Below are 27,095 nucleotides of genomic sequence, written 5' to 3' on the forward strand. Positions count from 1 at the left end.
GTCAAAGCAGGCTGTAAGGGGAAAACCGACAGGAAACAAAACAATGGCAGAAATAAGGTACGATCACAGAGAATACCAAAGGTCCTTGGGGGAAAGACGGGGGGCTGCTACCCAGAAATTCAGTCCTAGAGTGGTTGAATCACAGGGTTCCATGCCTGAGAGAAGTGCAGAGGAAGCCACACCATCACCTGAGGGGTACACTCAAGAGGGACAAAAAAGGGATCTAAAGCACAATTTGCACGTAACTGTGGCACACAAATTTCAATACAGTCAAATAGAAGGTCACACATCTAGGAATAAAAAATGTAGGTCTCACACACATAGGATAGGGAGTACAACCTGGAAAGCAGTACTCTGAAAAGGACTTGGGGGTCATGGTTGATAACCAGCTGAACATGAGCTCCCAGTTTGGTGATGTTGCTAAGAGGGCTAACACGATCCTTGAATGTATATGCTGGGGGATACTGAGTAGGCATATGGAAGTGCTATTCCCTCTGTATATGGCATTAATGAGACCATTATTAGGATACAGTGTCCAGTTCTGATATCTACACTTCAAAAAGGATATTGAAAAACAAAAAAGGGTCCAGAAAAGAGCTACACGAACAACTTCACGTCTGGAAAATCTTCATTACAATGACAAACCTAAGCAGCTCAATCTGTTTAATCAGAGAGAAGGTTAAGAGGTGACTTGATCACAGTCTATATGTATCTACCTGGGGAGAAGATTTATGATAACAGTGGGCTCTTTAATCTAGCAGACAGAGGCATAAAAACATCCACTGGCTGGAAGTTGAAGCTAGACAAATTCAAACTAGAAATGAGTGCAAATATTTAACAATGAAGGTAATTAAGCTTTGCAGCAATTTACTAAGGAATGTGGTGAATTCTCCATCTCTTGAATTCTTAACATCAAGACTGGACAGCTTTCTACAAAAAATGTGTGCTACCTCAACAAGAAGTTATGGGCTTGATGCAGGAATGAAGGATCAAGAAAAAAAAATATCAGGGAAAAAAATCTATGGCTGGTAGGGCTGAGGACAATTAAAAAAAAAATCCTAGCAGTTATATAGGCCCATTACTAGGTGGAGATGATAATACTGTTAATGATGATGCAGAACAGACAAAAGTGATCCATACTTCTGTTCTGTATTTAGAAAGAAGCAAGATGATGTGCTTATATCGCATACGGATGATTAATCACTTTCTAGTCCATTAGTAACCAAGGAGGATGTTAAACAACATTTACTGGGGGTAAATATTTTTAAATAAGCAAGCTCAGATTACGTGCACCCAAGAGTCCTAAGAGGTGGCCAAGGAACGCTCTAGCTCACTGTTAATTTTTAACAATTCTTGGAGTACTGAGGAAATTCCGGATGACTGGAAGGATGCTACTGTTGTGCAAATACTCAAAAAGGGCAAGCAGGATGATTATAGGCTGGTTAGCTTGATGTTGACCCTGGGCAAAATAATGGAAAAGCTAATTCAGGTTTGTGGCTGACTGCGGAACCTGCATGCCCACTAAAGGCATGGCACAGTGCCGCTGTGACTCTGCCTGTTTCCCTCATAGGTCTTCAGCCGATTAGCCTAGAAGGGATTTGGGGTGGGGGGGTGCGTGGAAGTGTCTTAGCCCTCCAGCCAGCTCATGTGAAAATTCCACCCATTCCAGGGTCCCCAAAGTCCTAGCTAAGCACAAAGAAAGGTAAACCCTTCCACCCCAGGCTCAACTCTTGGCAGATGCTTCACCCTTCCTGGGCTCTGCAGAGTACAAAGCAAACGTATTTCCAATCCACCTGGGCTCTTGCAACCTAAATTGGTCATTGGAAGCCAAACAGGGCAATCCTCTCATGCCAGGCCTACCCTCCCTCAGGGAGGCCCTGACAGGCAGCAGTTTCCCTCAGTTCCTGCTCTTCCTCCTAGCTAGGCACCAACTGAGCTGGGCTCTCTCTATTTAGCGCTTCCCTCACTGCCTGACCCAAGCTTCAGGCGTCACAAGGTAGAGCTCATTGGGATCCCAGCAGTCCATTAACCCTTTCCTGACTCATGTAGGGTTTGTATACCCCCTCACATGGCTCAAATTAATAAAGAATTAAAGGGATATAATTAATGCCAGTAACCATGGTTTTAGGGAAAATGTCTTGTCAAACAATCATTCTTTAAGAAAATCACATGTTAGGTTGATAAAGGTTACTGGGTAGTAGTAATGCCAAAGCCCAAGCCCAAGGGGTTCCGCCCTGGGTGGTGGAGCTCATGTTACAGGCCCCCTGCCTGGGGCTGAAGCCCTGGGGCTTCAGCTTTGGACCGCTGCCCAGACCAATGGGGCTCAGACTTTGGCTTTGCCAACCCCCTCCCACCCCACTCTTCCCGGGGCAGTAGAGCTTGGGTGGGCTCAGGCTTCGGTCCCCTGTCCTGGGGTCGTGTCATAATTTTTGTTGTCGGAAGGGGGTCACAGTGCAATGAAGTTTGAGAACCCCTGGACTAGATGATCCAAACATCCCTTCTTGCCTGAAACTCCATGAATGGAATTCTATGGTTTATGTTATGCAGGAAGTCAGGTGAGTTGATGATGAGCTCTTCTGGCCTTAAAAATTTATGAATTGATGACATCGTTGGGTGCACTGAATAATCCACCTGACAGCAGATTAGGAGATTGCAACTGAAACTCTTGCCATACTCTCAAACAGTTAACGGGCACCCGTGTTTTACTGGACTAAGTACGGGACTAGGAGTTAAGACTCCTGGTTTCTATTCCTGATCCTGCCACTAACTTTCTATGTAAACTTTCAGCAAATGACTTTCTCTCTTAGTGCCTTAGGCTGATCTACACCTAAAATTCATCTCTCAGGGTGTGATTTTTTCACACCCCTGAGTGATGTAGATAGGTCGATCTAAGCACCAGTATAGACACTGCCAATTTGATAGAAGAATTCTTCCATCAACCTAGCTACGGTCTCTAAGAGCTGTGGATTAACTACAGTGACTAAAAACCCTTTCCATCGCTGTACCAAGTGTCTAAGAGCTGTGGATTAACTACAGTGACTAAAAACCCCTTCCATCGCTGTACCAAGTGTCTGCACTATCGCACACACTATCGTGCCATAGCTGTGCTGCTGTAGCGTCTGCAATGTAGACAAGCCCTGAGTTAAGTAAAACAGTTGAATTAATAATTTTCACCCTCCTTTTTAAAGAGCTTCGACATCTCCAAACTAAGATCCCTTTAAAAGTGCCAAGTGCTATTATCATCACCTGAGGGAGCCAATGGGCAAGAGAAGCCCAGATGTGATGGGGTGGAAGAGCTCTTATTTATCCTTAAAATGTTTTTAGCAGTAGCAAAGGGAATAGAGAAATTGGTGAGCAAAGTACTGTGGTAAAAGACTCTTTGTATACACATTTCCCATTTAATATAATGAATGGAACAGTGGTGCACTGGGTAGGGGGAGATGGACAACGTGACCTAGTAGGTGTTTGCCATCTCTAATGTCTATGATTGTCTGAAGTTTGTCCCAGTAGGACAGTCCCTTCTCAGCCCCTTTTTACACAGCACCAGTCCACTGATCTGAGGCAGTAAAAACCACTCCTTGCTTTTTAAATTTCCTATAAAGAGTAACCCCACAGAGGCTCAGAGCTCAGAACAGAGGCTCATTTGGCAGTAATAAACCCCCTTTATTGTTACTTTAGTGGTAACAGCCATAGGGGAAGAAATGCAAACACATCAGAAGCATTGCTAGCAAGGCCCACACTGGCTTGGAGAGATTATGATGGATTTATTTTGTTAGCACTTTTTGTGGAATTTACAAACTCCATACACTTCAGGATCACTCAGCACTGAAATGCAGCTACCTCTACAGTGCAACTTAGCAGCAGTTTTACAGCTCTACTCAGTTTAGTACAGGAAGTGATGAAGAATACCGTATCCAACAGGAGGAGGATATGGGGAACCTATCTGTGTTGGAATTTGGCAGGATTTATTAACAGCCCCACAGTCGGATCCTTCTTCATCACAAGAGCTACGGGCGTATTGAAATTCCCACCCTTCAGCTCTCTCCCAACAGCCAAGTCTATCATCTGGGCCCCATCTCCCATCTCCGTTACAGCAACCTCCTCCTCTGTGGCCTCTCTGACATTCACGTTGCCACCCTCCATTTCAAACAAAACACAGACTCTAAAATAATCATCTCCATCCCTTGATCAGACCACAGCACTCTCCTTCCCTTCCCTATTTGATTCAAAATGCAGCCACTAAAATTGTGATCTTTATCCTTTGATCAAACCACAAATGCCCCTTCCCTTGTGAACCCCTTCCCTGGCTCCTTCTCCTTTCCCAACTTCAAACTTCTTACCTTCATCTAAATGCCTCTAGATAATTTCATCCCTGCCTACATCTCAGACCTCCTCTTGTATCACATCAGCCCTCTGCTCCTGATACCAGCTCTGATGCCCCCTGTTCTTCTGCTTCTCCCACAGCTGTATATAAACCTTTAACACCATTAACTTGTGTGATGCTTGTGGTGAGGTGGACAGGTACATGGCCTGTAACCGTCTTCTCTGAGGCTACCCTTAGAAACAAGATGCATCTAATCCAATTGGGATTCTCCTGACAAATAAGTAAACATGATAACGTGATGAAAATGACCGTGTCAGTCACAAGCTCAAGCCAAAGGTCACTATTTTATCTAATACAAACTGAATAGAAGGGCAGGACTGAGTAAATTCAACACATACCGGAGAACACCACAGGGAGCCTAGGAAAACAGCTGTAGGCAGAAGAGAAAAGCAAGGTGATGGGAGCTCCAGAATTTGTGAGAAGAGTCTAGTTTAACACTACTGACAAGTACTTGGTTACTGCAGTCAAATTACAATGTTCTTACTGGCTATAAATCCTCAGACACTATCATAAAAGTTTATTGACTGCATAAGCCCATGAAAGGTGTCATTACACCAGCCCCGGCTGGCAGCCAGCCATAAAACTTTGCCAAAGAAATCCATGAAATGAGTTATTTATACAAGGACTCAAAAAGCCAACCCCAAATAGATGGGACTAATGCTAGAATAAGAGAAGAAGACGCATGCCTGGGCTCTCTTTAGTTCTACGGCTGTGAATCTAAAGCCACAGCCAAACTCAACTGACCAGGTTGAGGCAAAGCACAAATCAACCCAGTTTTTTTCCTTCACTCCTTAGCAAATTGGCTCACCAACTCCAGCCTTCATCAGGTGTGTAGGAAAGTGAGTTGAGTAAATAGCAATTGGTGGAAAAGAAGCGAGGGACTGCTACAGCTGTGTGGAAATCAGCACTGTGAGTTGGGTAGATGTCACACTTGTGTTTGACTGGCCTGCTCTGTGAAACAGAGCCTCCAAGGCCAGCAAACTGGGAGCCTGAAAAATAGAGAGGATGTCACCAGTTAGCAAAATCTTCCCTATTGGTGGCTAGACTTGTTGTGTATGTCACCACAGCCAGGCCCTGAACAGGAAACAGTACGTGTAGCCCTTGGTTCACTCGACTGTCAAAATGGTAGCCCTAGCCTCCACTCTCAGCTATCCTGGTAGGAGCCATGGTGAGCTGGTCTCAGCTGGAAATCTGTGTGCAAGTTTACCAGTAGCTGTTCCATTTAGGGGAGCGTCTCCTCAAAACACAGACCCCAGAGATGGAAAAGAGCTCCAACTTCCTACTCAGGCCCTAAGGTCAGGATTGTTCCCTACAGTGTGCTCTCCAGAGCTTTGTCCAGGCCAGCATCAAACCTCAAGATTTCTCCGTATTATACCAAAAGATCTCATTGGAAATCTAACCATTCCCATGCATTTCACAGGGAACATTAGTCACCACAAATTCTCTTTCCCACTCTGGAAGATTTACCCTGATCAAAGTTCAAAAATGAGCAGCAAACTTTTCCCCACATCTGCTCTGGGTTACTGAGTTCTGGGCTTGAAACCTACCAAAGCACTTCTCAGAGTGGAAAATGAACATTGGCAGCCAGCTGAGAAGTGTAGCAGAACAGGGCAGACCTGATCAGCCTTTTAAAATCACTGGCTCTATTCCCTGCTGCTACTGCCGCCTGATGATGGGGAGTGCATGCAAAAGCAGGATGTCTGCTTCACTCCTGTCCCAGCCAAGGCAGCATACTATCTCTGGCTGGCATCTCACTGCCTTCAGCTGTGGTGAAAGTGGGAATCTCAAGGACAAGCGCTCCAGCCAGGACATTCTGCCAAGGTTAGCATTTCGAGCTGAGGAAATGGCCCTCTCTATTTTCCTCAGCGAGAGAGAGGGAGAGCATATACCCCCCCATTATCCCAAAGCCCGCAGGTGCCAGCAATCCGAATAAACGTAGAGCAATTAACAGAATTAACACAGCTTTAAATAGCTTGGCTCACCAGATGCTGACTCCTAGCAGGGTTCTATAAAACGTAAAGTTATTACAGATTAAACCATTAATCATCTGTTCGGAGACTCGCTCTGGATGCAAAACCCATTCCAATTAAAATGGCTAATAATCAAAAAGGGAGGCATGGTTTTAATGGGCTCAATTATGCCATCCTCAAGCCCCATTTTAAATGCCAGTATTCTTTCCCACCTCTTCCCTAAATCTGCAGTTCTCCCCCTTCTCCAGTCTAGCATTACTATAGTGAGGGGATGCTGCTGGGACCAAGTGCTGCCCTGCTGGAAAGCAGGCTCAGAGCTTTCTTGCAGCAAGTGGGGTACTCGAGCTGTGCCAGAACCTTGAAGGACCATAGGGACAGTGTCGGGGCATGGAGGGAGTATGATCATGCAAATACACACTCACTCATGCAACAGACATAGGCATGTCTAAGGGTGTAGCGATGCTATAGTCACCAGATGCTATAGGCACCCTTGTCTAAGGGTGTAGCGATGCTATAGTCACCAGTACCGTGCTCCCCAATCGCCCTAGAGATGCTACACCAACTTGTGACTTTGGCAGGCATAAGGACCCCATCCACTGCTGCTCTGCCCGTAGGCTACAATACTATCACTGCCCTCTACTGGATGGAATTATGACTGCTCAATTGTGTGTCAGACCCCATGTTGCTAACAGCTAACTGAGGCTCTCCTTCAGCTTAAGTGCTAAAGACCTGTGTTTGCAAAGCAGGAGAATCTGAGTTTTTCCCCCTCTGACGTGAAGGCCCCAGTGGCTATGATATGCAGTACAGTGACACTCATGAAATTCCTAGGATCCCATGAATTAATTACAATACTAATCTTCCATAGTTACTTTTCCTAGGGGGTTCCAGCTCAAAGGGTGCAAAGTCCAGATATAAGCTCTTCTGGGCAGGAGCCATATCTTCGCATATGTCTGCACAGTGCCCAGCACAATCTAACTGGGGCCTCTGGGTGCTACAGTAATACAAAGATGTAATCACAATAATATTGCAGATTCCAAGGCAGATTCTCCACAGAGCTCTGGAGTGATACTACTTTAAGATATGCTACAATCTCCAAAAGAACAGATGAATAATACCCAGGGACCTAGAGACATGAACAGTGAGATTTGACATGAGTAAACACAACTAATTCAGTTTGGGGGAGAGAACAATCCAAACCACAGAGATTCAGTGGGAGAGAGACCTGGAAAGTAGTAATGACAAAACAGATCCAGGAATTAGATTAGGAAAGAAATTAGAGGTCAAATTGTGATGCAACATGATAGCCAAACAAAATGATTTTGCGGTGCACGCTAAGAGTCACTGCATCAACAGCCAGAGAAGAAACCCTCCTTTCCTATCCAGTACGTATGGCTGAGGTGAAACCACACCAAGAATACTATGTTCAATCCTAGGTTCTTGGGTATCAAAATGATATCACCAAACTGGAGAGCAATCAGACAAAAGAAAGAAAAACTTATCAAGAAGGTAAAGAAATGCTCTGTGGTCCTGAGATTAGATTGGTATGAAATTATACAAAGGGCACTTTAAACAACATCAGGAAAATATTCCAACAATGACCCTTCCTCTTGGTATACGTTTACAGACATTTCCAAAAGTAGCTAGAAAGAGGGTGGCCATCTTCACCTAGAGTAACCTTCAAAGGAAAGTTTTTTATGTCTACACCAGGGGTCGGCAACCTCTGGCACGCAGCTCGCCAGGGTAGGCACCCTGGCGGGCTGGGCCAGTTTGTTTACCTGCCGCATCCGCAGGTTCGGTTGATCACGGCTCCCACTGGCCGCGGTTCGCTGCTCCAGGCCAATGGGGGCTGTGGGAAGCGGCGCGGGCTGAGGGATATGCTGGCCGTGACTTCCCGCCGTCCCTCACTTTTGGCCTAGACTTTTTTTAGCCCATTTCAGTCCATTTCTTATTCCCACACCATTATTTCCTTTAATAGTATATTCAATTGAACTTAGCAACTAAGTACTCAACCCAGGCAAAGAGGCAGAAAGGAGAACACTTACTTTCTTCCTTAGCTGTCAGCACAGGGCTCTTAAAAGCTGCTCTGAGCAGGAGGAATTAAGAGCAGAGGGCATTAGGTTCAGCTGAGCTTCATGCACACATGGGTGGATAAGGGCAAGATATGCAGGATAAGGCAAAATATGCAGGAATCTTTCCCATGGCAACTTCCATAAGTATCGCCATTCCTGCATTGTTAGCTTAGAACTTTCCAATGTGCATCCGTCATTATTCAGTGTCCTGATTTAATTTCTTTGTCCTTTGAAAAGAGCAGGATTTGAGCATGTAGGTGTGTCAAGACATCTAGGGCAGGGGTCGGCAACGTTCGGCACGCAGCTCGCCAGGGTAAGCACCCTGGCAGGCCGGGCCAGTTTTATTTACCTGCTGACGTGGCAGGTTCGGCCGATCGCGGCCCCCACTGGCCGCGGTTTGCTGTCCCGGGCCAATGGGGGCGGCGAGAAGCCACGGCCAGCACATCACTCGCCCGTGCCGCTTCTCGCCGCCCCCATTGGCCCGGGACAGCGAACCGCGGCCCGATCGGCCGAACCTGCTGCGTCAGCAGGTAAATAAACTGGCCCGGCCCGCCAGGGTGCTTACCCTGGCGAGCCGCGTGCCGAACGTTGCCAACCCCTGATCTAGGGTATTGTTGCTATATATCCCCCGCCTTCTGATCTGAACTAAAAACAATGCTCCTGTAACCCCAAAGCGTAGGCCATATTTTCTGTTCTCCTTTAAAGTTTCTAAACATGCCAGTGTGAGTACAGGCTTTGGATCCTGCTAGGAGAACATGTTCCTCCTACAGCAGTTCCACAGTTGGATAAGTTCTCACTTCCTTAAAATCAGCACGTCTCTGAGGTGCAGACGCTCACCAGGAGTGGGAGTCCCACTCACTGTATTTCATGCTGCAGGAAGGGGGAGTCCACTTCTGATGCTCTTGCTGCCAATTAAGCATGGAATAGTAGATTAAGGCAGGATTCTTAGAGCCCCAGGATCCAAATCCATAGGAGGCCCCCATGCTTGGGGGAATATGGCACAATGATCCACTCCTTGTGGTGTGTGAGCATTAGCTCACATCATAAGCCTATTGGCCTCATGGGTGGACAAACTGCTCCATCCCCAGTTTTATCTACCTGAGAGCAAACACTAATCAGGAAGCTCTGGAAAGACTGGGCATTCTTCTGCCTCAGTGGAGACTACAAGAAGACAGTACTTAGACTCCCTTGCACACGAGCTGGAAGGAGGAGCCATCTAGACCCCTACACCATATATAGACAATTCTATTCCATCAAAGATGGAGAGAAAGGGTGGCCTGTTCTTGAAGGCTGCTTCTGTGTGCAGCTATTCTGAAGTTCTTGGGTGGTAGAGGAATATTACACAAACCGTACTCTCCTGACTCCTGTGTGAGAGACTAGCTGTGTTCTCCAAACAGTGCTTGAGCCTGAGACCTGGCAGTCATAGGAAGCACCAGTAGATATCCCACCATGGAAACAGCTCACCCTTGACTTCCTGGTCTCTCCAGTATGGCAGGGTGGGCAAAAAGCACAAGACCAAGAGAACAAGTCCGATATCTCAGTGGCACAGTCTGGTCTGAGTCTAGCAGCAATCCCAACTGCCCAAACAGGTGAACTACTTCTTTGATTCCCACCCATCAGCTCAGCAGTGGCAATAGGACCAAAAAAAGTCTAACACTTTCTATCATATTAGCTTTGTGGCTCTGTTAATCTTTTTTGTTCTTTACTGTGTGTATCTAATGCATCCTCTTTTCCTTTATTTTGAGTTCCTTGCTCTCTGGTATGTATTGCCACATAAGGTATCCTTTTCAGGTCCATTCTTGAGACATGTCTAAACCATCACGGCTGTCTTACTGGAAACTTCTAGAACAGTGTTATTTCTTGTCCTGTTTTCTTATCTCTTCATTTTTTATTTTCTTCAGTTTTAAATTCTGAGTATGTCTCTCAACCATTTCATTTCTGCAGGCAAAGTCTATAAGGAACTGTAGGACTAGAACACAGGGCTGCAGAGACAGCTGACAGCCCCACAATGCCACTGGGAGACCATGTAGAGCTAGCTCCTAGGAGTGCTGTGGAGATTAGGTGTTGGAGGAAATACTGCCCAAAGAGTTGAGTGACAGAACCCCGCAGCCCTCTGATTGGCCCATGCACACTATTTAACCTGGATGGTGCCTCAGAAAGTTGCCTGGGAAATTACACAGATGTCTGGCCTGCTGTGACTTCAGACTACACCTTGCTTTCTGATCTTCTGTCTCTGACTCTGACCCTTGCCTCTTTATTTCAGCCTGGTATTACCTCTGCTCTCTGGACTCTGACCACGGCCTGACTCTGACACTGACTCTTGCTTATTGATCCCAGCTGAAGTGATTATTCTGCTCCCTGCTTGTTGACTACCACCTAGCGGCTGTCCTTGACTTGTGGACACCAGCCCCAGTGTGACTGTTAGGCCAGGCTGCTTATGTCCAGTCCCATATCTTCCATTTGTCAGCTTTCTTTGTACTTGGGCATTCAGACCTGTACAGTAGTATCTGCATGACAATTGTCTCATATGCTGATTTTTGTTTATATTGAAACAGATCTTGCAGAGTTTTCCAAAAGCAGTAGCAGCTACTCTAATTCTTCTTTTAATGTCATCCTCACAATTCCCATTTCTCAATACTATTCTTCCAAGATCCGCACATTTTTCCCACTTCCTCTAATTCTTTGTCTCCAACTTTCATCTTTACCTCCTCCTCCTGTCTTCCATTTGCCAAGTTTTTGCTTTCACACTGATCTTCGGTTTGAATTTGCTGCTTTCCTGGTCTATCTTGTCAGTTATTGTCCGTAAATCTTCCTTGGTCAATGCTATGAGGTCAATATTGTCTAGCAATCTAAGGTTATTCACTGTTTCCCCACATAACATAACTCCACTTGTTTCATCTTTCAGTGCTACAGCCATTACTGCTTCCAGTCCCAAGCTGAATAAATACAGATATCAGAGAAGTGCACAGAACACAACTGAATCTGTTACAACAGTTTTATAGACCTCAAACAGGCTTTTGACAGCATTTGGCAGAAAGGGTTATTGCAAGTCTTGACACTGTATGGCAAACCCAAGAAACTAATCAAGCGGATACAAGACATTTTCAGCAATTCGAGGAGTGTGGATAGAGCAGACAAGAAGCTCACAGAATGGTTCAGGATGACCATAGGAGTGAAACAAGTATGCACACTATTGCCAGATTTGTTCATAGAGGAGAACAGCAGGATGCTAACTAGACTACATTTCAAACCCCTGTCATTTATATGGTATGTGTTACTGTCACCACCCACGTTCTTGTTTCAAAAACTCATTCAGACCCAACTAGATACATAAAGTATCTCTCTATGCATTTATACCATATTCATCCTTGCATATGCAAACCCTCGTAATAACACTTAGGGCCAGCTTGTACAAAGGTATTCAGATACCTAAAGATGCAGATAAATGCATAATGGGACTTTCAAAAGGGTCTCAGCAGGTTAGGCGCCTAACTCCCAGGAGAGGCGATTTGAAAATCTAAGTAGGTTCCTATCTGCATCTTTAGACACCAAAATACCTTTTTAAACATCTGGTTCTTAATATTATTATGGCACTTAATACCTTGATATCTGAACGCAATTTACAAATGGAGAAACTGTGGCAGGGGCAAGTTAAGTGACTTGCCTAGGGTCACAGTGCTATTCTTTGGCGGAGCTGAGATTAGAACCAATGTTTCCAGATGAGAAGGTTACTCGTCCTGTGCAGTAACTGAGGTTCTTCAAGATGTATGTCCTTGTGGGTGCTCCCCTGTAGGTGCAGCAGAGCCCCCTGCACCTGGGATTGGAGATCTTCATCACCAGTGCCTATCGGACCACACATGTGCACTTCCTCCTCTCATGCTGTGAGAGGACGTATGTATAACACTGTGTGGTCCGACTGCCCCCAGTTCCTTCTCTCTGAAGCAGAGGGGAGGAGGGGGGGTAGTGGAGCACCCATAGGGACACACTTCTCGAAGACGGAGTGTGACTGATGAATATGCCTTGCGTCCAAATAAGTCTAGGGGCATTTCCAATCTCTGTATGGATGGCTAGAACAGAATTGGTATTGACAGCCTCTCTCTTGCAGTGCATTGACCACCAGAGAATTTGGGGGAGGGTGTGAGAATAGAAATTCTGCATCTTTCGCCGGAACATAGTATTTTTTGTCAGCATGTTTTCAAGTTGGAGGATGGACGCTGGGGTCTGCCAGAGCACTCATTGATCAATAATATGATCTTGGAGGAAGAGGATGTGTGGAGGATATCAAGCAGCTTATGCTGCTGGTCCTTGACTTCCTCCAAAGGAATCTGCACGGAGTATGCAATCCTACAGAATAAATCTTGAAAATGTCTGGAGTCGTTGGCAGTTTTAGTGGGTGGAGGCAAGATAGCCTCATCATGGGAGGAGGAGGAAAAAATCTAATGTTGGTGGAGCTTCCCCCTCATGTTGTTCCACCTCAGTCAGTATCGGTGGGGGTTCCGCCTCCGGAGGGCAAGAGACTAATGTAGGTCTCTGGCTTTGCTCCCTGGGAAGTTTCTCGGATTGTGCCCTGTACATGGCCCAAGAGTCCAAATATGGCCAGTGTGGAGGGAGTGGAACATGTGGTTGCATCCATGGTGGTCCATACCAAGATTGTGGATCGGATGTACATTGTGCATAGTGAGGATGAGTAGGTGGGATTTGTCTGGCAGACAAGGGAGTGATGGAGCCCTCCTCCTCCTCCTCATCACTGGGGAAGGGAGGTGCCATCCTCAGGGGAGAAAGGGAGGAGTGTTGTGAATCTGGAGAGGAGGTTACAGGTGTGGGGAGGTCACATCAAAGGAGAGGTGACTCAGCAGTGTCTGATACCAGCAGGCGTTTAGGGTATCAAAAGTCTTGTGGAGGGGAGAAAAGCATCATCAGTGCTGACGTACAACGCAGTGCCAAAGGAGGGATATATTCCTCCAAAGTGTCAGTACATGGGGCCAGAGACTTGGCCAGTGAATCATAGAATATCAGGGTTGGAAGGTACCTCAGGCGGTCATCTAGTCCAACCCCCTGCTCAAAGCAGGACCAATCCCCAGACAGATTTTTACCCCAGTTCCCTAAATGGCCCCCTCAAGGATTGAACTCACAACCCTGGGTTTAGCAGGCCAATGCTCAAACCACTGAGCTATCCCTCCCCCCAAAACCAGTGCTAATGGTTTTGATGGTGCCAAGAGCTTGCTCAGTGCCACCGGTTTTGCCAGTGTTGTAGCTCCTGCAATCAACTTGTCTCGATCTCCAGAGCTGAGAGAGAAAGTGCCGGGGGCTGAAGGTCTGCCCGGTTAGGGTTTTTAGAGCATTTCTTCATTCCGGGACTTGGACAGGCCCTGGAGCTATGTCCCCTGTCAGATGCTGTTGAGACAAATGACCTCACAGGGGATGGTGTTCTGGTGGGCTGTGCCTCAAAGTGTGAGGATGGAGCCTGTTTCTTCTTGTCCGAGCAAGAAAGGGACGACTTTCTCTTTGAGGGACAAGGGGAGTGAGAATCGGTAGATGACTTGGCAGAATGTGAGGGCCTCACGGGGGAAGAGCTGGGCCTGGATCTGATGCAGGTTGCAGTGATTTCTCTGTGAGAAGTTTTAAGCGAATGCCCCGGTCTTTTCTGGCTCTGGCTGTCAGGCCGTGGCAGTGGAACACTTTTGTGGGACATGCCCCTCTCCCAGACAGCGAATATACTGTGGGTGGCCATCCGTTACTGGGAAGGTGGCCCAGCAAGAGATGCACCTCTTAAACCTGGGGGATCCAGGCATAAGGTGAGGAAAAAAAGCTTCCCGGTTAGGAAGGGTGAGAAGCAGGGAAAATGAAACCTAAGCTATGAAATAACTATAATGGCAAAGTAGAAACAAAAAACTGGGGGTTTTTTGTTTGTTTTTTTTAGAATAGAAGAAAAGGAGAAGGAGAAAATATTAACTACACTACAACTAACAGGTAAAGCGCTAACTACTGAAGAAACAGGAGAAGTCAGATTCTGTCTCAGACAAAAGGTGGTAGAAAAGGAACTGGGGGCGGTCAGATTGCACAGCACTATATGTACGTCCCACTCACAGCGTGAGAGGGTGGAGGTGCGCATGTGTGCTCTGACGGGCACTGCTGATGAACATCTCTGATCCCAGGTGCAGGGGGCGCTGCCACACCTATAGGGACATCACTATAGGCAGCACCCATACGGACATCACTTAAAGAAGAATCTAAAGCTTTGTACAGGACTGTTAAAAAAATGAAAAACTGCTTTTGAATCAAAACGAAAACTTTTTGCAGAAATTTCTCAGTTTGGTTAAATTTTTTGTTGGAAAAATTAAAATAAAAAAGAACTTCAGTAAAAATATTGGTTATTCAGTAAAAAATAAATCAGTTCTGATCTTTTTCCAAAGGCAATTTGGGTGCTGTACCGTAGGGAGCGACAGAGAGACAGGTGGTGCTAGAAGAGTGAACGGAGCAAGGAGGAGAGCACAGACAAACCAAGTTGTTGAGGATGAATTTGTGGGGGGGGGGGGGTTAAACAGCAATTTCGAACTGGCCCCTGAAATTAATCCTTACTGGAGGATGGGAATGATGTGATGGAGTTTGTATATGCTGGAGTATGGAAGAGCTCAGACTTGTGGAGACCAAAGAGAACGGAGAATCTATCTTTGATTTCCTGCTCTCTCACTCAGCTGCGCCAGCAGAGGAGATGGCTTACCAAGCAGGGAAGCTCACTTATCCCCAAAAGCGGAGAGAAGAGGGCATTTTACACCAGTCAATAGTGCCTCCTCTGGTCAGTTACAATGCATGGTGGATGTAATCCACACACACACAGTGTGACACCTTCTGACAGTGGTGCTGGAACATTTTTAATAGTGGGGGTGCTGAGAGCCAGCCCCCTTACCCCTGTCCACCCCCACCCCTCCAGCTGAGGCCAGGAGCAAAGCCCCGGGAGCAGGGTGTCAGCAGATTCTGGGAATGGGCCAGCAGCCGGGACCCCTGGCGTGGGGCCCGCAGCCGGGACCCCAGGAACAGGGTGGCAGCAGAGCTGGGTGCAGGGCCGGGAGCCCGGGGGTGCTGCAGCACCCCCCACACCCTTAATTCCTGCACCTATGCTTTCTGATGTCTGTCTTTCACTCTCTCAAGATGGCAGGAATGAGGTAGAGATGTCAGGGGTAAAGCAAGGAAATGTTGGGCTGCTGCAAGCAGAGAAGGAAATTCCCCTGTGAAAAAAGGTGTAGGGACTTTCAGAAACAGCTACCATCATCCAAAGGAAGACGAGCCCTTGAAGCACTGCATAGTCATCTTCCACATTATTGATGCTACAGGCCCTGCCTGTGGGGAAGCAGTAAGTCCCAGTGTGTAGGGACCTGGAGCAGAAGTCAGGAGACCTGTATTCTATTCCTTGCTCTGCCACTGATCTCTTGTGTGACCTTGCCAAGTCATATCACCACTAATCCCCATCTTACAGATGGTGAAACTGAGGCAAGTGATGCTCATCGTCTTTTGTAATACACTCTTTGGTATTTTTCAAAGAAGCCTAATACTCTTAGGCTTCTTTGAAAATCCCAGGCTTTGAGCCCTACAGATGAAGAGCCCTATGGATGAGCTAAGTAATTATTATTCATTAAGCTTTAAATGCAGGTGCTCCTGGATAAAGGGTTGCCATGTGTCCCACTCAGCGCCCTCAGACTTTGGATGCAAAAGAAGTACTGCCATCTGCTCCGTCATTGAGCACCAGGACAGAGAAAGGAATTTCACAGATGCTCCGCAAACATTCTCCAAAATCATCAGAGATACTTATGTCAGGCTGGCTCAGACATTTTCAGTTGGCATTTCCTGAAACGATACTTTCACCTGGATGTTCCCATTCCAGGAAAAGCCAATTTGCTAGAGCTTGGGAAGTGGGGAGGGTAAAGAGAAGCAGCCCAACAGGAAGGATAATAAAGAGGAGCAAGATCAGACAGATACACAGACTTGTAGTGTGACTTGGAGCCAGAAATTTCTGAGTTCTAATGGTGGCCCCACCTCTGAGTCACTTATGTGGCCTCAGACACATCATTTTCTTTTCTATATATCACCAAAAGAATCTTAGAATGGAATTATTTTAGCATGTGATGCTTCTCCCCCCACATGCTTCATCTCCTTAGATGCCAGTAACAGAGCTCACCTCAGCCCCTCTGTTCTCCCTCCATGGATAACAACTCTTAACAACTATGTCCGGCCCCTTCTTTCCACCACAGCCACCACCACCTTCTCCTTCAAAGCCACCCCTTCTGGAAATCCTTTCAGTTCTCCTTACTAATTATCTCCACACCTTCTCTTGCCCGAACAGTTGGCAGATTTCTGCCTTATCATGTGCTACAGGTCAATTTATTATTAATATTAACTATTCCTATAGCCATAGTATCCAGAAGTCCCAATCAGGATTGAAGCCTCATTGTGCTGGGTGCTGTACAAACACACAAGAAGACACAATGCCAGCCTCACAAAGCATACAGTCATAAGGTGCATCAGTAGAACCATCAAGGGTGGCAGAGAACTGGAATAGCAAACCGTGCTGCAGGGCAAGATTGAGATGCATCGGCAGAGTTTTATGTAGGGCCCAGGACTCAGAATAACAGGAAGAGCTGCAACTCAAAGCTTAGAGGCATCAGGGCTGTGTGCCTGTTCTGGACAGCAATAGCAAGGGATGTAACAAATTAAGAAAAAGGCATGTCTCTAGGATGAGGAATCATACACAGCTTGTGCCCATGCTATGCCTGCCTCGGTCCAGTACTGTTAGCCCCTCACTTTCTTTTTTGAGCATTAAACTCACTTACATTTAAAATCAATTACAAAAATAAACAAATAGACCAATCCAGATGCAACAGAGCAGTGAGAGCAGTGGTGTCAGACCAATATTTATGTGCAATTAATGCTGTTCATGTCCTAAGCACTTCTGCAGAGCATAAATGAAATTTCACCAGCTAAGGAATTCTGTCTCATCTCCCCTTATGGATTCTTGGGGTGCTGTTAAACTGCTGCTCTGGGACTTGGGCTCCCACATGCTTTCCAGCTGTCTGGCTTTCTGTGGATAGCATCCCATGATCCTAGCAACATTCTCCCTTTGTCCTCTTCATCCTCAGGCTGACTTCTTCTGTCCCTCTCCCCACCCCCCAGACTTCTCTTTACACCTATGTCCTCAGGCCTTCTCTTTCTATCTGTGTCCTCAAGCCTTTTATTTTTCTTCTGCCTCAGCCCATACTCTGCCCAGAAAAGTCCAACTCAAACAGAAGCAATGCCCTCATTAACACAAATGGCCCTGTGCCTGCAAAAAGACCTAACTTGCATGCAGCATCATGGCTATGAGCCCAAAAACTAAGCACATGCACAGTCTGTTAAAACTCTGGCTCTTAGTGGCTATATAACAGAGAGAGGTGTGCTGCGTTCCTTTGAGTCTTTCTCAGTCATATTCCACAGATACATCCCATCACAGCCAGAAGAGGTATGACTTGTGCAACCTGGAAGTATTTTTGTCTCTGCAAAATATTTCTCCCTTACCACACAACATCCTACCCATATCCAAATGTGACTGTTTCTATAAATGTGTTAGAGCTAATCAAAATTTTCCAAAATTCAGCTTTTTGATAGAATTTTGATGGAAACAAAATTGAGGAGTTCATGAAATTGTGTTTTCCATTGTCAACCAGCTATCCTGTCTTAGGTTTTTCTACACCATCTGTTTCTGTAGTATATATGCACCCGCTACCCCCCAAGTAAATTAGATCTGCATGAAGGATCCCTAATGGAATCCACGGAGTCTTTCCCTCTTCTCCCGTCCCTGGTTATAGGAGGTTAGAATAAGAAAATTTAAAATCCAACCTTTCCTTTGTGCCACCATGGCTAAAATTCTCATCCAGGCTCTCTTTATCTCCCGTTTTGATTATTGCAATCTCCTCCTCCAGCCTTCCTGGTGTCCACCTCATGCCCTTCCAATCTGTTCAAAACATGGCTGTTTCCATCATCTTCCTTGCCCTTCCTTCTTCTGATCATATCACCATCCTCTTTGAATGCCAGCAATGGCTTCCCTTTTTTCACCATATAAAGTTCAAGCTCCTTGTCCTCAACTTCAGGGTCCTTCACAGTTCTTCCTCTCCCTACTTGTCTATTCATCATCTCTTATTACATCACCCCCACTGCACCCTCCATTCTGCCAGTGAGGCCTGCTTTGTCCAGTTCTCCCACATCTGCCTCTGCACCTTCTTCCACAAAACTCCTTATGTCTGGAACACCTCCCTTGAACTGACCTGTAAGGTCACTACCTTCTCCCCCTGATAACACCACTTGAAGACTCACTCATATCTGTTAAGGCTGAAAATCCAGAAAACTTGATTTTATGCAAATAATTCAGTACCTCAATTTACATATTTGATGCATATGCACACTTCATTTGCATATTTGCTTTTATTTTCAATTTAAGTAGTAGTTTTTCTTTTGCACTCCTGCTCCCTCATTACAGTATCAGTTGCTCCACTACAATGATAGCTAGGCTATAGAAGTCAGTAACAATAGTTTAGTAGACATTTGGGTGTCTTTAAGTTCTAGTGAAACTGAATAGAAAAATAAAAACGTAAGTTCAGCACTTAGGTTTATGATTTAAAAGATATTGCTGACAACCTGATGGGACTCCTCTAATCAGAGCCGCAGCAGCCATTAGAGGAGGCGGTATGAGGAGCACAGACACTATGGTGAGTATGGGAAATGCTCTGTCTCAACCAAATCAAGGAAAAGGCCATGTTAACTCCACTAATCATGGACATCGCAGCCTGGCTTCCTCGGCAGAGACTCTCTCTGTTTCCAACCCATCTCAGGGCTGGGGTCACAGAAGCCATATTCAGGTCCAGCCCTGCTATTGCTGCCCACATTGCTGGCACTTCCCCCATCTCACAACCAGTCACCGCTCCATGTGAAAGCCCTTCCCAGCCACAGGCAGGGAGAGTGAGGCACTCTACCCCCACACAGCGTATGGTCTCCATGATTTGCTATCTGACCAGAAGTGGGGATGAGATGCTCTAACCACAAATACAGTATATGGCAGAAGCAACCTAGCTGAGGCCCTAGAGTTTAAGAGCATGTGCAGAGTGCCTCACCCCCACTTCCCATTTAAATTGTCTTGTTTCCTTGGGAGATTCAGCCTCTCAATAGGGTGCCCATGGGAGGGCACAGGGAGAGCGGGAGGCAGACCTCTGCTACAACACCTACAAGGGATTAGCATGAAGCCTGGCTGGGATGAGGGGTGCTGGGGCTTGGTGGTGTTTACTATTCACTAACTATCGCGGTGTAGCCCCCCGCATCTCTGGGAATATCTTGCTCCTCAGAGAGGTATTGCATTGTAGGTGCTTATCCAGAGAAAGGAGCACTCTGCCCCAGCCATGGTGTTCTCTGAATGGGGAAACATTTGCTTTTTTGTAGCCCGTTGCTCCTTCCTTTCAGCAGTGCAGGGGAGGGGGACAGAGCAAGAAGAGTTCTTTCTTCTCTGCCAGGGGGGGGCTCTAGCTTTTTTGCCTCCCCGAGCATGGCTGTCAGGCTGCCTTTGGCGGTGCGCCTGCGGGAGGTCCCCGGTCCCGCAGATTCGGCGGCATGCCTGCGGGAGGTCCGCCGGTCCCGCGGCTTCGGCGTACCTGCCGCCAAATTGTGCTTGACTTTGATCCACTTTTCCAGTCCATGGAAGCATTGCCTGGTATATTGCAAGAGAACCATCCACTCCTCAAACAAAGAGCACCCTTCCAACTCCTGTGGGGAGGCGAAGTGGACTGCCTGCTGCGACCTGACCAGCATGTCCCTGTTCCTTAACACTCAAACTCCCCTGCATCGGCACTTTGGTGGTACCCAATGTTATTTAGTTATTTAGGTTCAGAGAATCACATAGGCGCCGACTCCATGGGTGCTGAGCACCCACTGGGAAAAAATGGTGGGTGCTGAGCACCCACTGGCAGTCCCCCCATCAGCTCCTCCCCCCCCCGTGCCTGCCACCCGCCGTTGATCAGCTGTTTCGCAGCATGCAGGAGGTCCTGGGGGGGAGGAGCGAGGGTGGGGTACCCTTGGGAGAGGGGGCAGAATGGGGTGGGAAGAGGTGGGGCGAGGATGGAGCGGGGGCAGGAAGAGGCAGAGTGGGGTGGCTTGGGGGAAGGGGTAGAGTGGGGGTGCGGCCTGGGGTACAGCCGGGGGGTCAAGCACCCCCTAGCACATTAGAAAGTCGGTGCCTCTGGAAGGAAAGCTTAGGAACTGGATTTTGCTTTATGCAGAGCTCAGAAAGCCTGAACGTCAGATAGGCTGTCTGTGTTAGACTGTGTGTTTCTAGGATGCACTCAGCTTGCTGTGTCATTTGGTCTGGAGTCCCGCAATTATTTAAGACTGCTCTTTATCCATTAACTGCAATTTACTGTCAGACCTATCTACCAGCACTGGATCTGAAGAAAAGTAGAACGTTCAGAACTGTAGAGAGGCATGGTGGGTGAGGTAATATCTTTTACTGGACCAACTTCTGTTGGTGAGAGAGACAAGCTTTTGAGCTACACTGAGCTCTTCTTCAGGTCTGGAAAAGGTACTCCAAATGTCACAGCTAAATACAACGTGAACAGATTTCTTAGCATAGTTACAAACACCAGAGTTACAAACTGACCGGTCTACTGCACACATGGGCATAGTTTGGGTAAGTAGGCAGAGCATTGCCCCCCCAAACAGAGGCAAGGAGTGGGGGGTCATGCGGGGTCATGTGCCAGTGCCCCACCCCTGATTTCTGTGAGCCCAGAGCTGCCCAGGGCTTGCTCTGCTCAGCCTGCCAGGGGGGCGGGGTAGGGGTGCTCTGTAATTCCCATGCTGCACCTCCCCCTCCCCGCACATTTCCAGCTCGCTCAGCCCCTCTCCCTGCAAGCTGGGTCTGGGAGGAGCGGAGGGTGAGGGACAGAGCAACTTCTTCTGCTAGGTGAGGGAGGGTGGCTGATCCGGCTCCTTGCCTCTGCAGCTGGACACTGCCTCCTGAAACCTAGTGCCAGTTTCCTTCCCCTTGTATGTGTGCTGAGCGCCCCACATGGCCACCATCCTGTTTCCTGTACAATGGTGAGTGTCAATGGTGGGCCAGGGCAAGGGGTGCGGGGTAGGGCAGGGGAAATGGGGAAAGGGTGGTGAGTTAGGGTTAGCATTTTTCTGCTGCATAGTAAAGTTTCAAAGCTATATTAACACCTCTCCACTTCACATTGAATGGTCCCTTAGAATATGTGCTAACTATGCTAAACTATCTATTCCAGGGGTCGGCAACCTTTCAGAAGTGGTGTGCCGAGTCTTCATTTATTCACTCTAATTTAAGGTTTCGCGTGCCAGTAATACATTTTAACATTTTAGAAGGTCTCTTTCTATAAGTCTATAATATATAACTAAACTATTGTTGTATGTAGAGTAAATACGGTTTTTAAAATGTTTCAGAAGCTTCATTTAAAATTAAATTAAAATGCAGAGCCCCCCGGACCGGTGTCCAGGATCTGGGCATTGTGAGTCCCACTGAAAATCAGCTCGCGTGCCGCCTTCGGCACACGTGCCATAGGTTGCCTACCCCTGATCTATTCCATCTTGTATTTAGCTGTGACGCTTGGAATATCTTTCCCAGACCTGCAGAGCTCTGCGTAGCTCGAAAGCTTGTCTCTCTCACCAACAGAAGTTGGTCCAGTAAAAGATATTACCTCACCTAGGTTGTCTCTCTAATACCCTAGGACCAACATGGCTACAACAACACTGCTTACAACTTTCAGAACTGTCAGTTGTGTGTGTATGTCCTAGTAAGACCAATGGCACATGGCTGGCTGGGAATGTGAGAGGTGTTAATTGGTAAAGCTGCTTATTTTATAGAGGACTGCCTTTTCTCATGTGTTCCCAAATAAATTTTCCCCTCTAACGCCCTGCTGTAGAAATTCTTATTGTTCGTATTCTGGCTGATTCCTGTTCTTAGAACATAGCAGATATTGAAATGCCCTTAGAGTTAGGGTGACATCTTCAGGAGTGCTAGAGGCATTACTGTGTTCACAACTAGACCAAGTTGCCACTAAACAGACTACAAGTCAAAACCAACCCAACCTGTAAATCCAGGCTGCTCATACATATCTGCTATCACTGCCTAGTAGTAGGGTGACCATATGTCCCATTTTGTCCAGGACAGTCCCTTTTTTAAGCCTTGTCCCAGCCGTCCTGAGTTTTTTTGGCAAAAGTGGACATTTGTCCCGTTCACTCTTGCCAACACAAAATGTGGGTTGCGCACCCCTAAAGGAACATGCGGGGGGTGAGGGAGGTGAGCAGCAACACCAGCCCTCCGGGGGGGAGGGGCAGCAGGGCTCAGGCGAGGAGCGACACCAGCCCCATGTGTGGAGCAGGCTGGGCTTGGACGAGAGCCCTGCACAGGGGAGAAGCAGGGCTTGGGCCAGCAGCTCGGGTCAGCCTCGTGTGCAGGGGGAGAGAGGGGCAGGGCTCGGGCCAGTGCCATGCGCGGAGGAGGATACGGGGGAAGGGAATGGGCCAGCCCCTGCTCAAGGGGGCAGGACTCGGTTGAATGGCTCGGGCTAGCCCCGCACGGTGTCCTGTTTTCCCTTTGGAAAATATGGTCACCCTACCTAGTAGAATGGGAGTTACAAACATTTATATACTGATTGTCTATTTTCTCTTTCTTTTCCATCCCCCTTAGGTTGCTCATCTTCTTAACGAGACAGGTGCTGTCTTCATGTGTGTGTATGGACAGTACATTGTGTGTACTACCAGAACACAAATAACTATATACATACTAATAAAGTTGCTGGGGATTTTTTTGTCATTACTTTCTCTGCCCTCTCTGCCTGAATGAAAGTTCAAAAATGAACTCTTCTGCTGTTATTACTGTTATCTTTACAGCACCCACAAGTAAGTTACAATCCTGATGTTCAGAGGTGTTAAGCGATGGTAACTCCCATTGACTTCAGTTGGAGGTATGGTGCTCAGTACCTATGAAAATCGGGCCCTAGGCTCTTCCTAGTAAAGACAAAGATGTGGTGCCTGCCACAGACAGGTTACATTCTCATGCAGCAGGGGCATTTTTATTTTCTGTATAAGATTCAATCCAGACCAGATCCCTGTTTCCAACAACCAATGCACATCTCCTTCAGCTGATTGAGAAGATTAAGGCAGACAGCAGTTCCAACCCCTTGAGGAGGCATCATTCAAGTCAAGAGCCCAACACACTTAAGACAACAAAAAACTTCTTGAGAATAGCCTGTCTGACACTGCATGTGGCCCGTTTGTGAGATGGCAGAGTTGTTAGGCAATTACAGACGAGCATGTGACCTAACATGGCCAGTTCCATGATTTCTGCAAGAAAACCCACCACTGCCTCTCCTTTGAGCCCTCTGCTGATACCTGTAATGTCCAAAGACAGAGGGCTCAATGGCACCTCTGGCTGAAAACAAAACCAGACATACTACAACAAGCATACAAGAAACCCATCCACAACACTTCGCATTGCACAGTAGCACAGGGACTCTAGTTACCGGCAAGCCTTATTATGAACATTCTAAGAAGTTGTCTAGGGCAGTTGGTTCAAAATCTGTCTTTTAGCAGACAGCCTTCAACAAAGTGACATGCACATTGATACACAGGGTCAAGAAACCATCGGCAGGAAGGCCTTTTGCAATGGTTTCCATTAAAAAATCAACATAAACCAACAGTTACCACAGGGTGCTGGAATAACTGCAGCAATTCCTATTCCAAGCATAGAGAAATAACTGTACATGTTCAGATCCCTCTGTGTAGAAGACTGTTGGCAAGTGCTGACTTTTTAATGATCACCACTAGAGTGACATAAGCACCAGTCATCCTATTTGACCTGTAACATTGTATTTCTTTATTTCTTATTACTGTCACTTTAGACTTTACAGAGGAGTAGGACAAGGAGTAGTAACAAAAAAAAGAGTAGTCACTTAACAAGGACACTGAATTTTCTGATGACTGTGATTTTCTTTTTCCACCACATAAAATGCTAGTTAGCAATGGAAGGTCATTTGCCTTATTTTTCTGGATATTATCCCAATGTCCACATGTGTTTACCACTGCTCTCAAATGGCTGACAACCTACGGAAAATAACTGACACAGATAGCTATTGGAAATCTTTCTGTAGCTCAAGCAACAGAGGCCTGTTTTTTTAGAACCCAGGATCCAGGGTTCTGTCACTAATGCTGTGTGTCTGGCTGACAGCCATGTTTGTCTGTGTGTGCGATCACAGAGCTATTGCAATGTCAGGGTACGATTCAGAACCTGTGAGAGACATTCAGGGTGTATCGAAGGGCAGGAAACAGAACATTTGGGGGGAACAAAAACCAAAAAGCAGTTGTCAAAGAAGAAAATTACCTCTTTGAGGCAGCCCATGAAGTTGTTGCTGACCGGTGACCCAGGTAAATCTGCTGTACTTGGGCTCCCTCCTACATAGAAGAAGTCATCTGAACCCAGCATGGTGTAATCCTCTTGTGTGTAGCCCGTCGTAGTGAGGATTCCATCCACAGATATTGTCACCTGTTCAAGGGATATAATGGACAAAAAAAAAAAATTCCCAGCAATGACCTTCCAGTTCTGAGAAGGGCAAGTCACCTCCCCTACGTTTTAGATCACTTTTATTAAGGTTTTGGTGAGGTTTGGTTTTTTTAGAGCAGCCAAGTTCCATTTTCTGGTCTGCTTTGCCTACGACAGAAGCACTCCAGCTTCTATTCACCCCTGTTTTGTTACCTTAGTGCTCCCAAGCCAAGCAGGCGTTCCATCCGTCAAGAGGCTCTCCACTAAATCAGGCTAGAAAATGGAACTGTCCTCAGAAGAGATTGTTCGTCTTAGCTGATTTTATGATTAATTAGTATTTATATTAATGATTATTGTTAGTTACAGTTGTTAGTAAAAAAAACACTACTGAAGTCAAAGTTGATATTTTTGTTTTTTTATTTTATTTTTTATTTGCTCACAGCACACTGACAATCATGCATTCGGGGAGGGATGGAGGGAAAGGATCTCACTTTCAATACATTATGGATGTGCATGCCATGGACCTAAGGAGACACACGCCCGCCACCCACCACCGCAAAATCAAAGAAAGGAACAAATTAAATTTTAAAAGCACTGGCTGAATCATAACCAACATAATAATAATATGAAAGGAAGAAATTAACAAAAACGAATAAAATAAAATCAACCACACACCAGCAAGTGTGAGAGGAGCAGAGAAGAGAAAGAGAGAAAATGCAAAGCGTGCACACACCGCACTTTGACAGGCCCATGCCAATAAGATCTGGAGCCCGTAAATAAAGAGAGAAAGAGAGAAAGAGAAAGAAAATCTATTTCACACTTGCATGCAATCATCAAAAATGAAAAACCAAACAGAAAACAAGATAATCATAAACAAAACAAAAAAGACCCAAAAAATCCCAAACCCCAAAACACATGGAGGGTGAAGGGGGGAACGGAGGGGGAGGAGGGAAAGGAGGAAGTGAAAGTGATGTGAATTTTGTTTAAAGGTTGTTAGTGGTTAGAAGGGGATATGGAGGAAAAAAGATAGAGGCCAATAGGAGAGGGACAGTCACCAGACGTGGACATGCCATGCAGAATGTGTAGTGAAACAAACAACCGGCTGAGCTCCTTTCGGCCATGGCAGGTGGAAAGTCAAAGAAAGAGAGAGATGGGGAGAAGTGGGAAGAAAGAGGACAGCTGGCCAATTTGCCTACAACAGCCATTGCCACAACAAAAGGATGAGAGAAAAAGAGAGCCTTCACCACACAAACTAGAGGCCCTGCAATGGTTCTGAGCTAAAAACCTTCGGAAAGTCAAAAGCAAAACAAAAAAACAAACAAAAAAAAGAGAGAAAGAAAGCTAAACTAAAAAGCAAAAGAGAGAAAAAAAACCATCAGAGTGAAAAACAAAAAGAGAAGTGAAGAAACCAATGAAAGAAATTACCAAACCCCATTTCCAGAACAGTTGTGTTTGTTTTTGTTGTTTTGTTTTTTTCTTAAAGAAAATATTTAAAAAAAAAAAGAGGAAAAAAAAAGGTGTTCACAGTGAAATCAAAAGAAAATCAAAAGAGGAAGTAAATATAAAGGTGAGGGGGGGAAAAAGGGGAGTAAAGGGAGGAAAAGGCAGGTAACACACGGCAAACCCAAAAAAAGAGACAATAAGAATGATATCTACCAGACAATGTAGTTTGTTTACCATAGCGTGTCCAATGCCTGAGTGCTTTGCGGAAAAGGGGGAAGAAAGGAAATTAAAAAATCGTGAACAGAACGATTGTTAATTAAAATAACTAAAAGCAAAGATGAGTCGTTAGGGTGTTAGTACATTAGTTGGTTAGTAAAAATGACACATTGCATGAATGGTCTAGTGTTAGTCTTTCAAAAAAAGGCGTGGGGCGCCTGACACACACAGAGTGAGAGAGAGGACAATATGACCAGGACTCTACGGGAAACCATGCCTTCTAGACTGTAAAGAGGAAGGGAACTGCCTACTCTCCCTGCCTCCAACCCATATATATTTTAGTACCACTCATCCAGAACTGGATTAAAATTAAAATTGTGCAATACTTACTTTTCAAAAGCCCAACAGGGTGTATTCCCCACCAACAACCCCTTCCCCCCACAGATACA

At 46.2% G+C, this 27,095-nt stretch overlaps 1 protein-coding gene across 16 annotated transcripts in view; it reads right to left on the reverse strand.

Moving 5' to 3' along the window:
- NRXN3 (neurexin 3) overlaps positions 1–27,095 on the reverse strand; it is a 1,366,589-nt gene that overhangs the window by 1,001,256 nt on the left and 338,238 nt on the right. For 6 of the 16 annotated variants that reach the window (XM_065404055.1, XM_065404054.1, XM_065404057.1 and 3 more), the window contains 2 exons: positions 26,665–26,688; positions 24,829–24,990 (listed from right to left, as the gene is read on the reverse strand). In XM_065404055.1, the coding sequence (XP_065260127.1) occupies positions 24,829–24,990; positions 26,665–26,688 (186 nt within the window). Of the gene's footprint in view, positions 1–24,828; positions 24,991–26,643; positions 26,689–27,095 lie in introns of those variants that run through there. The other 10 variants (XM_065404047.1, XM_065404046.1, XM_065404048.1 and 7 more) reach the window with 3 other exon arrangements.

Source organism: Emys orbicularis, chromosome 4 (genome assembly GCF_028017835.1).
Source record: "Emys orbicularis isolate rEmyOrb1 chromosome 4, rEmyOrb1.hap1, whole genome shotgun sequence".
Lineage (NCBI taxonomy): Eukaryota > Metazoa > Chordata > Testudines > Emydidae > Emys > Emys orbicularis.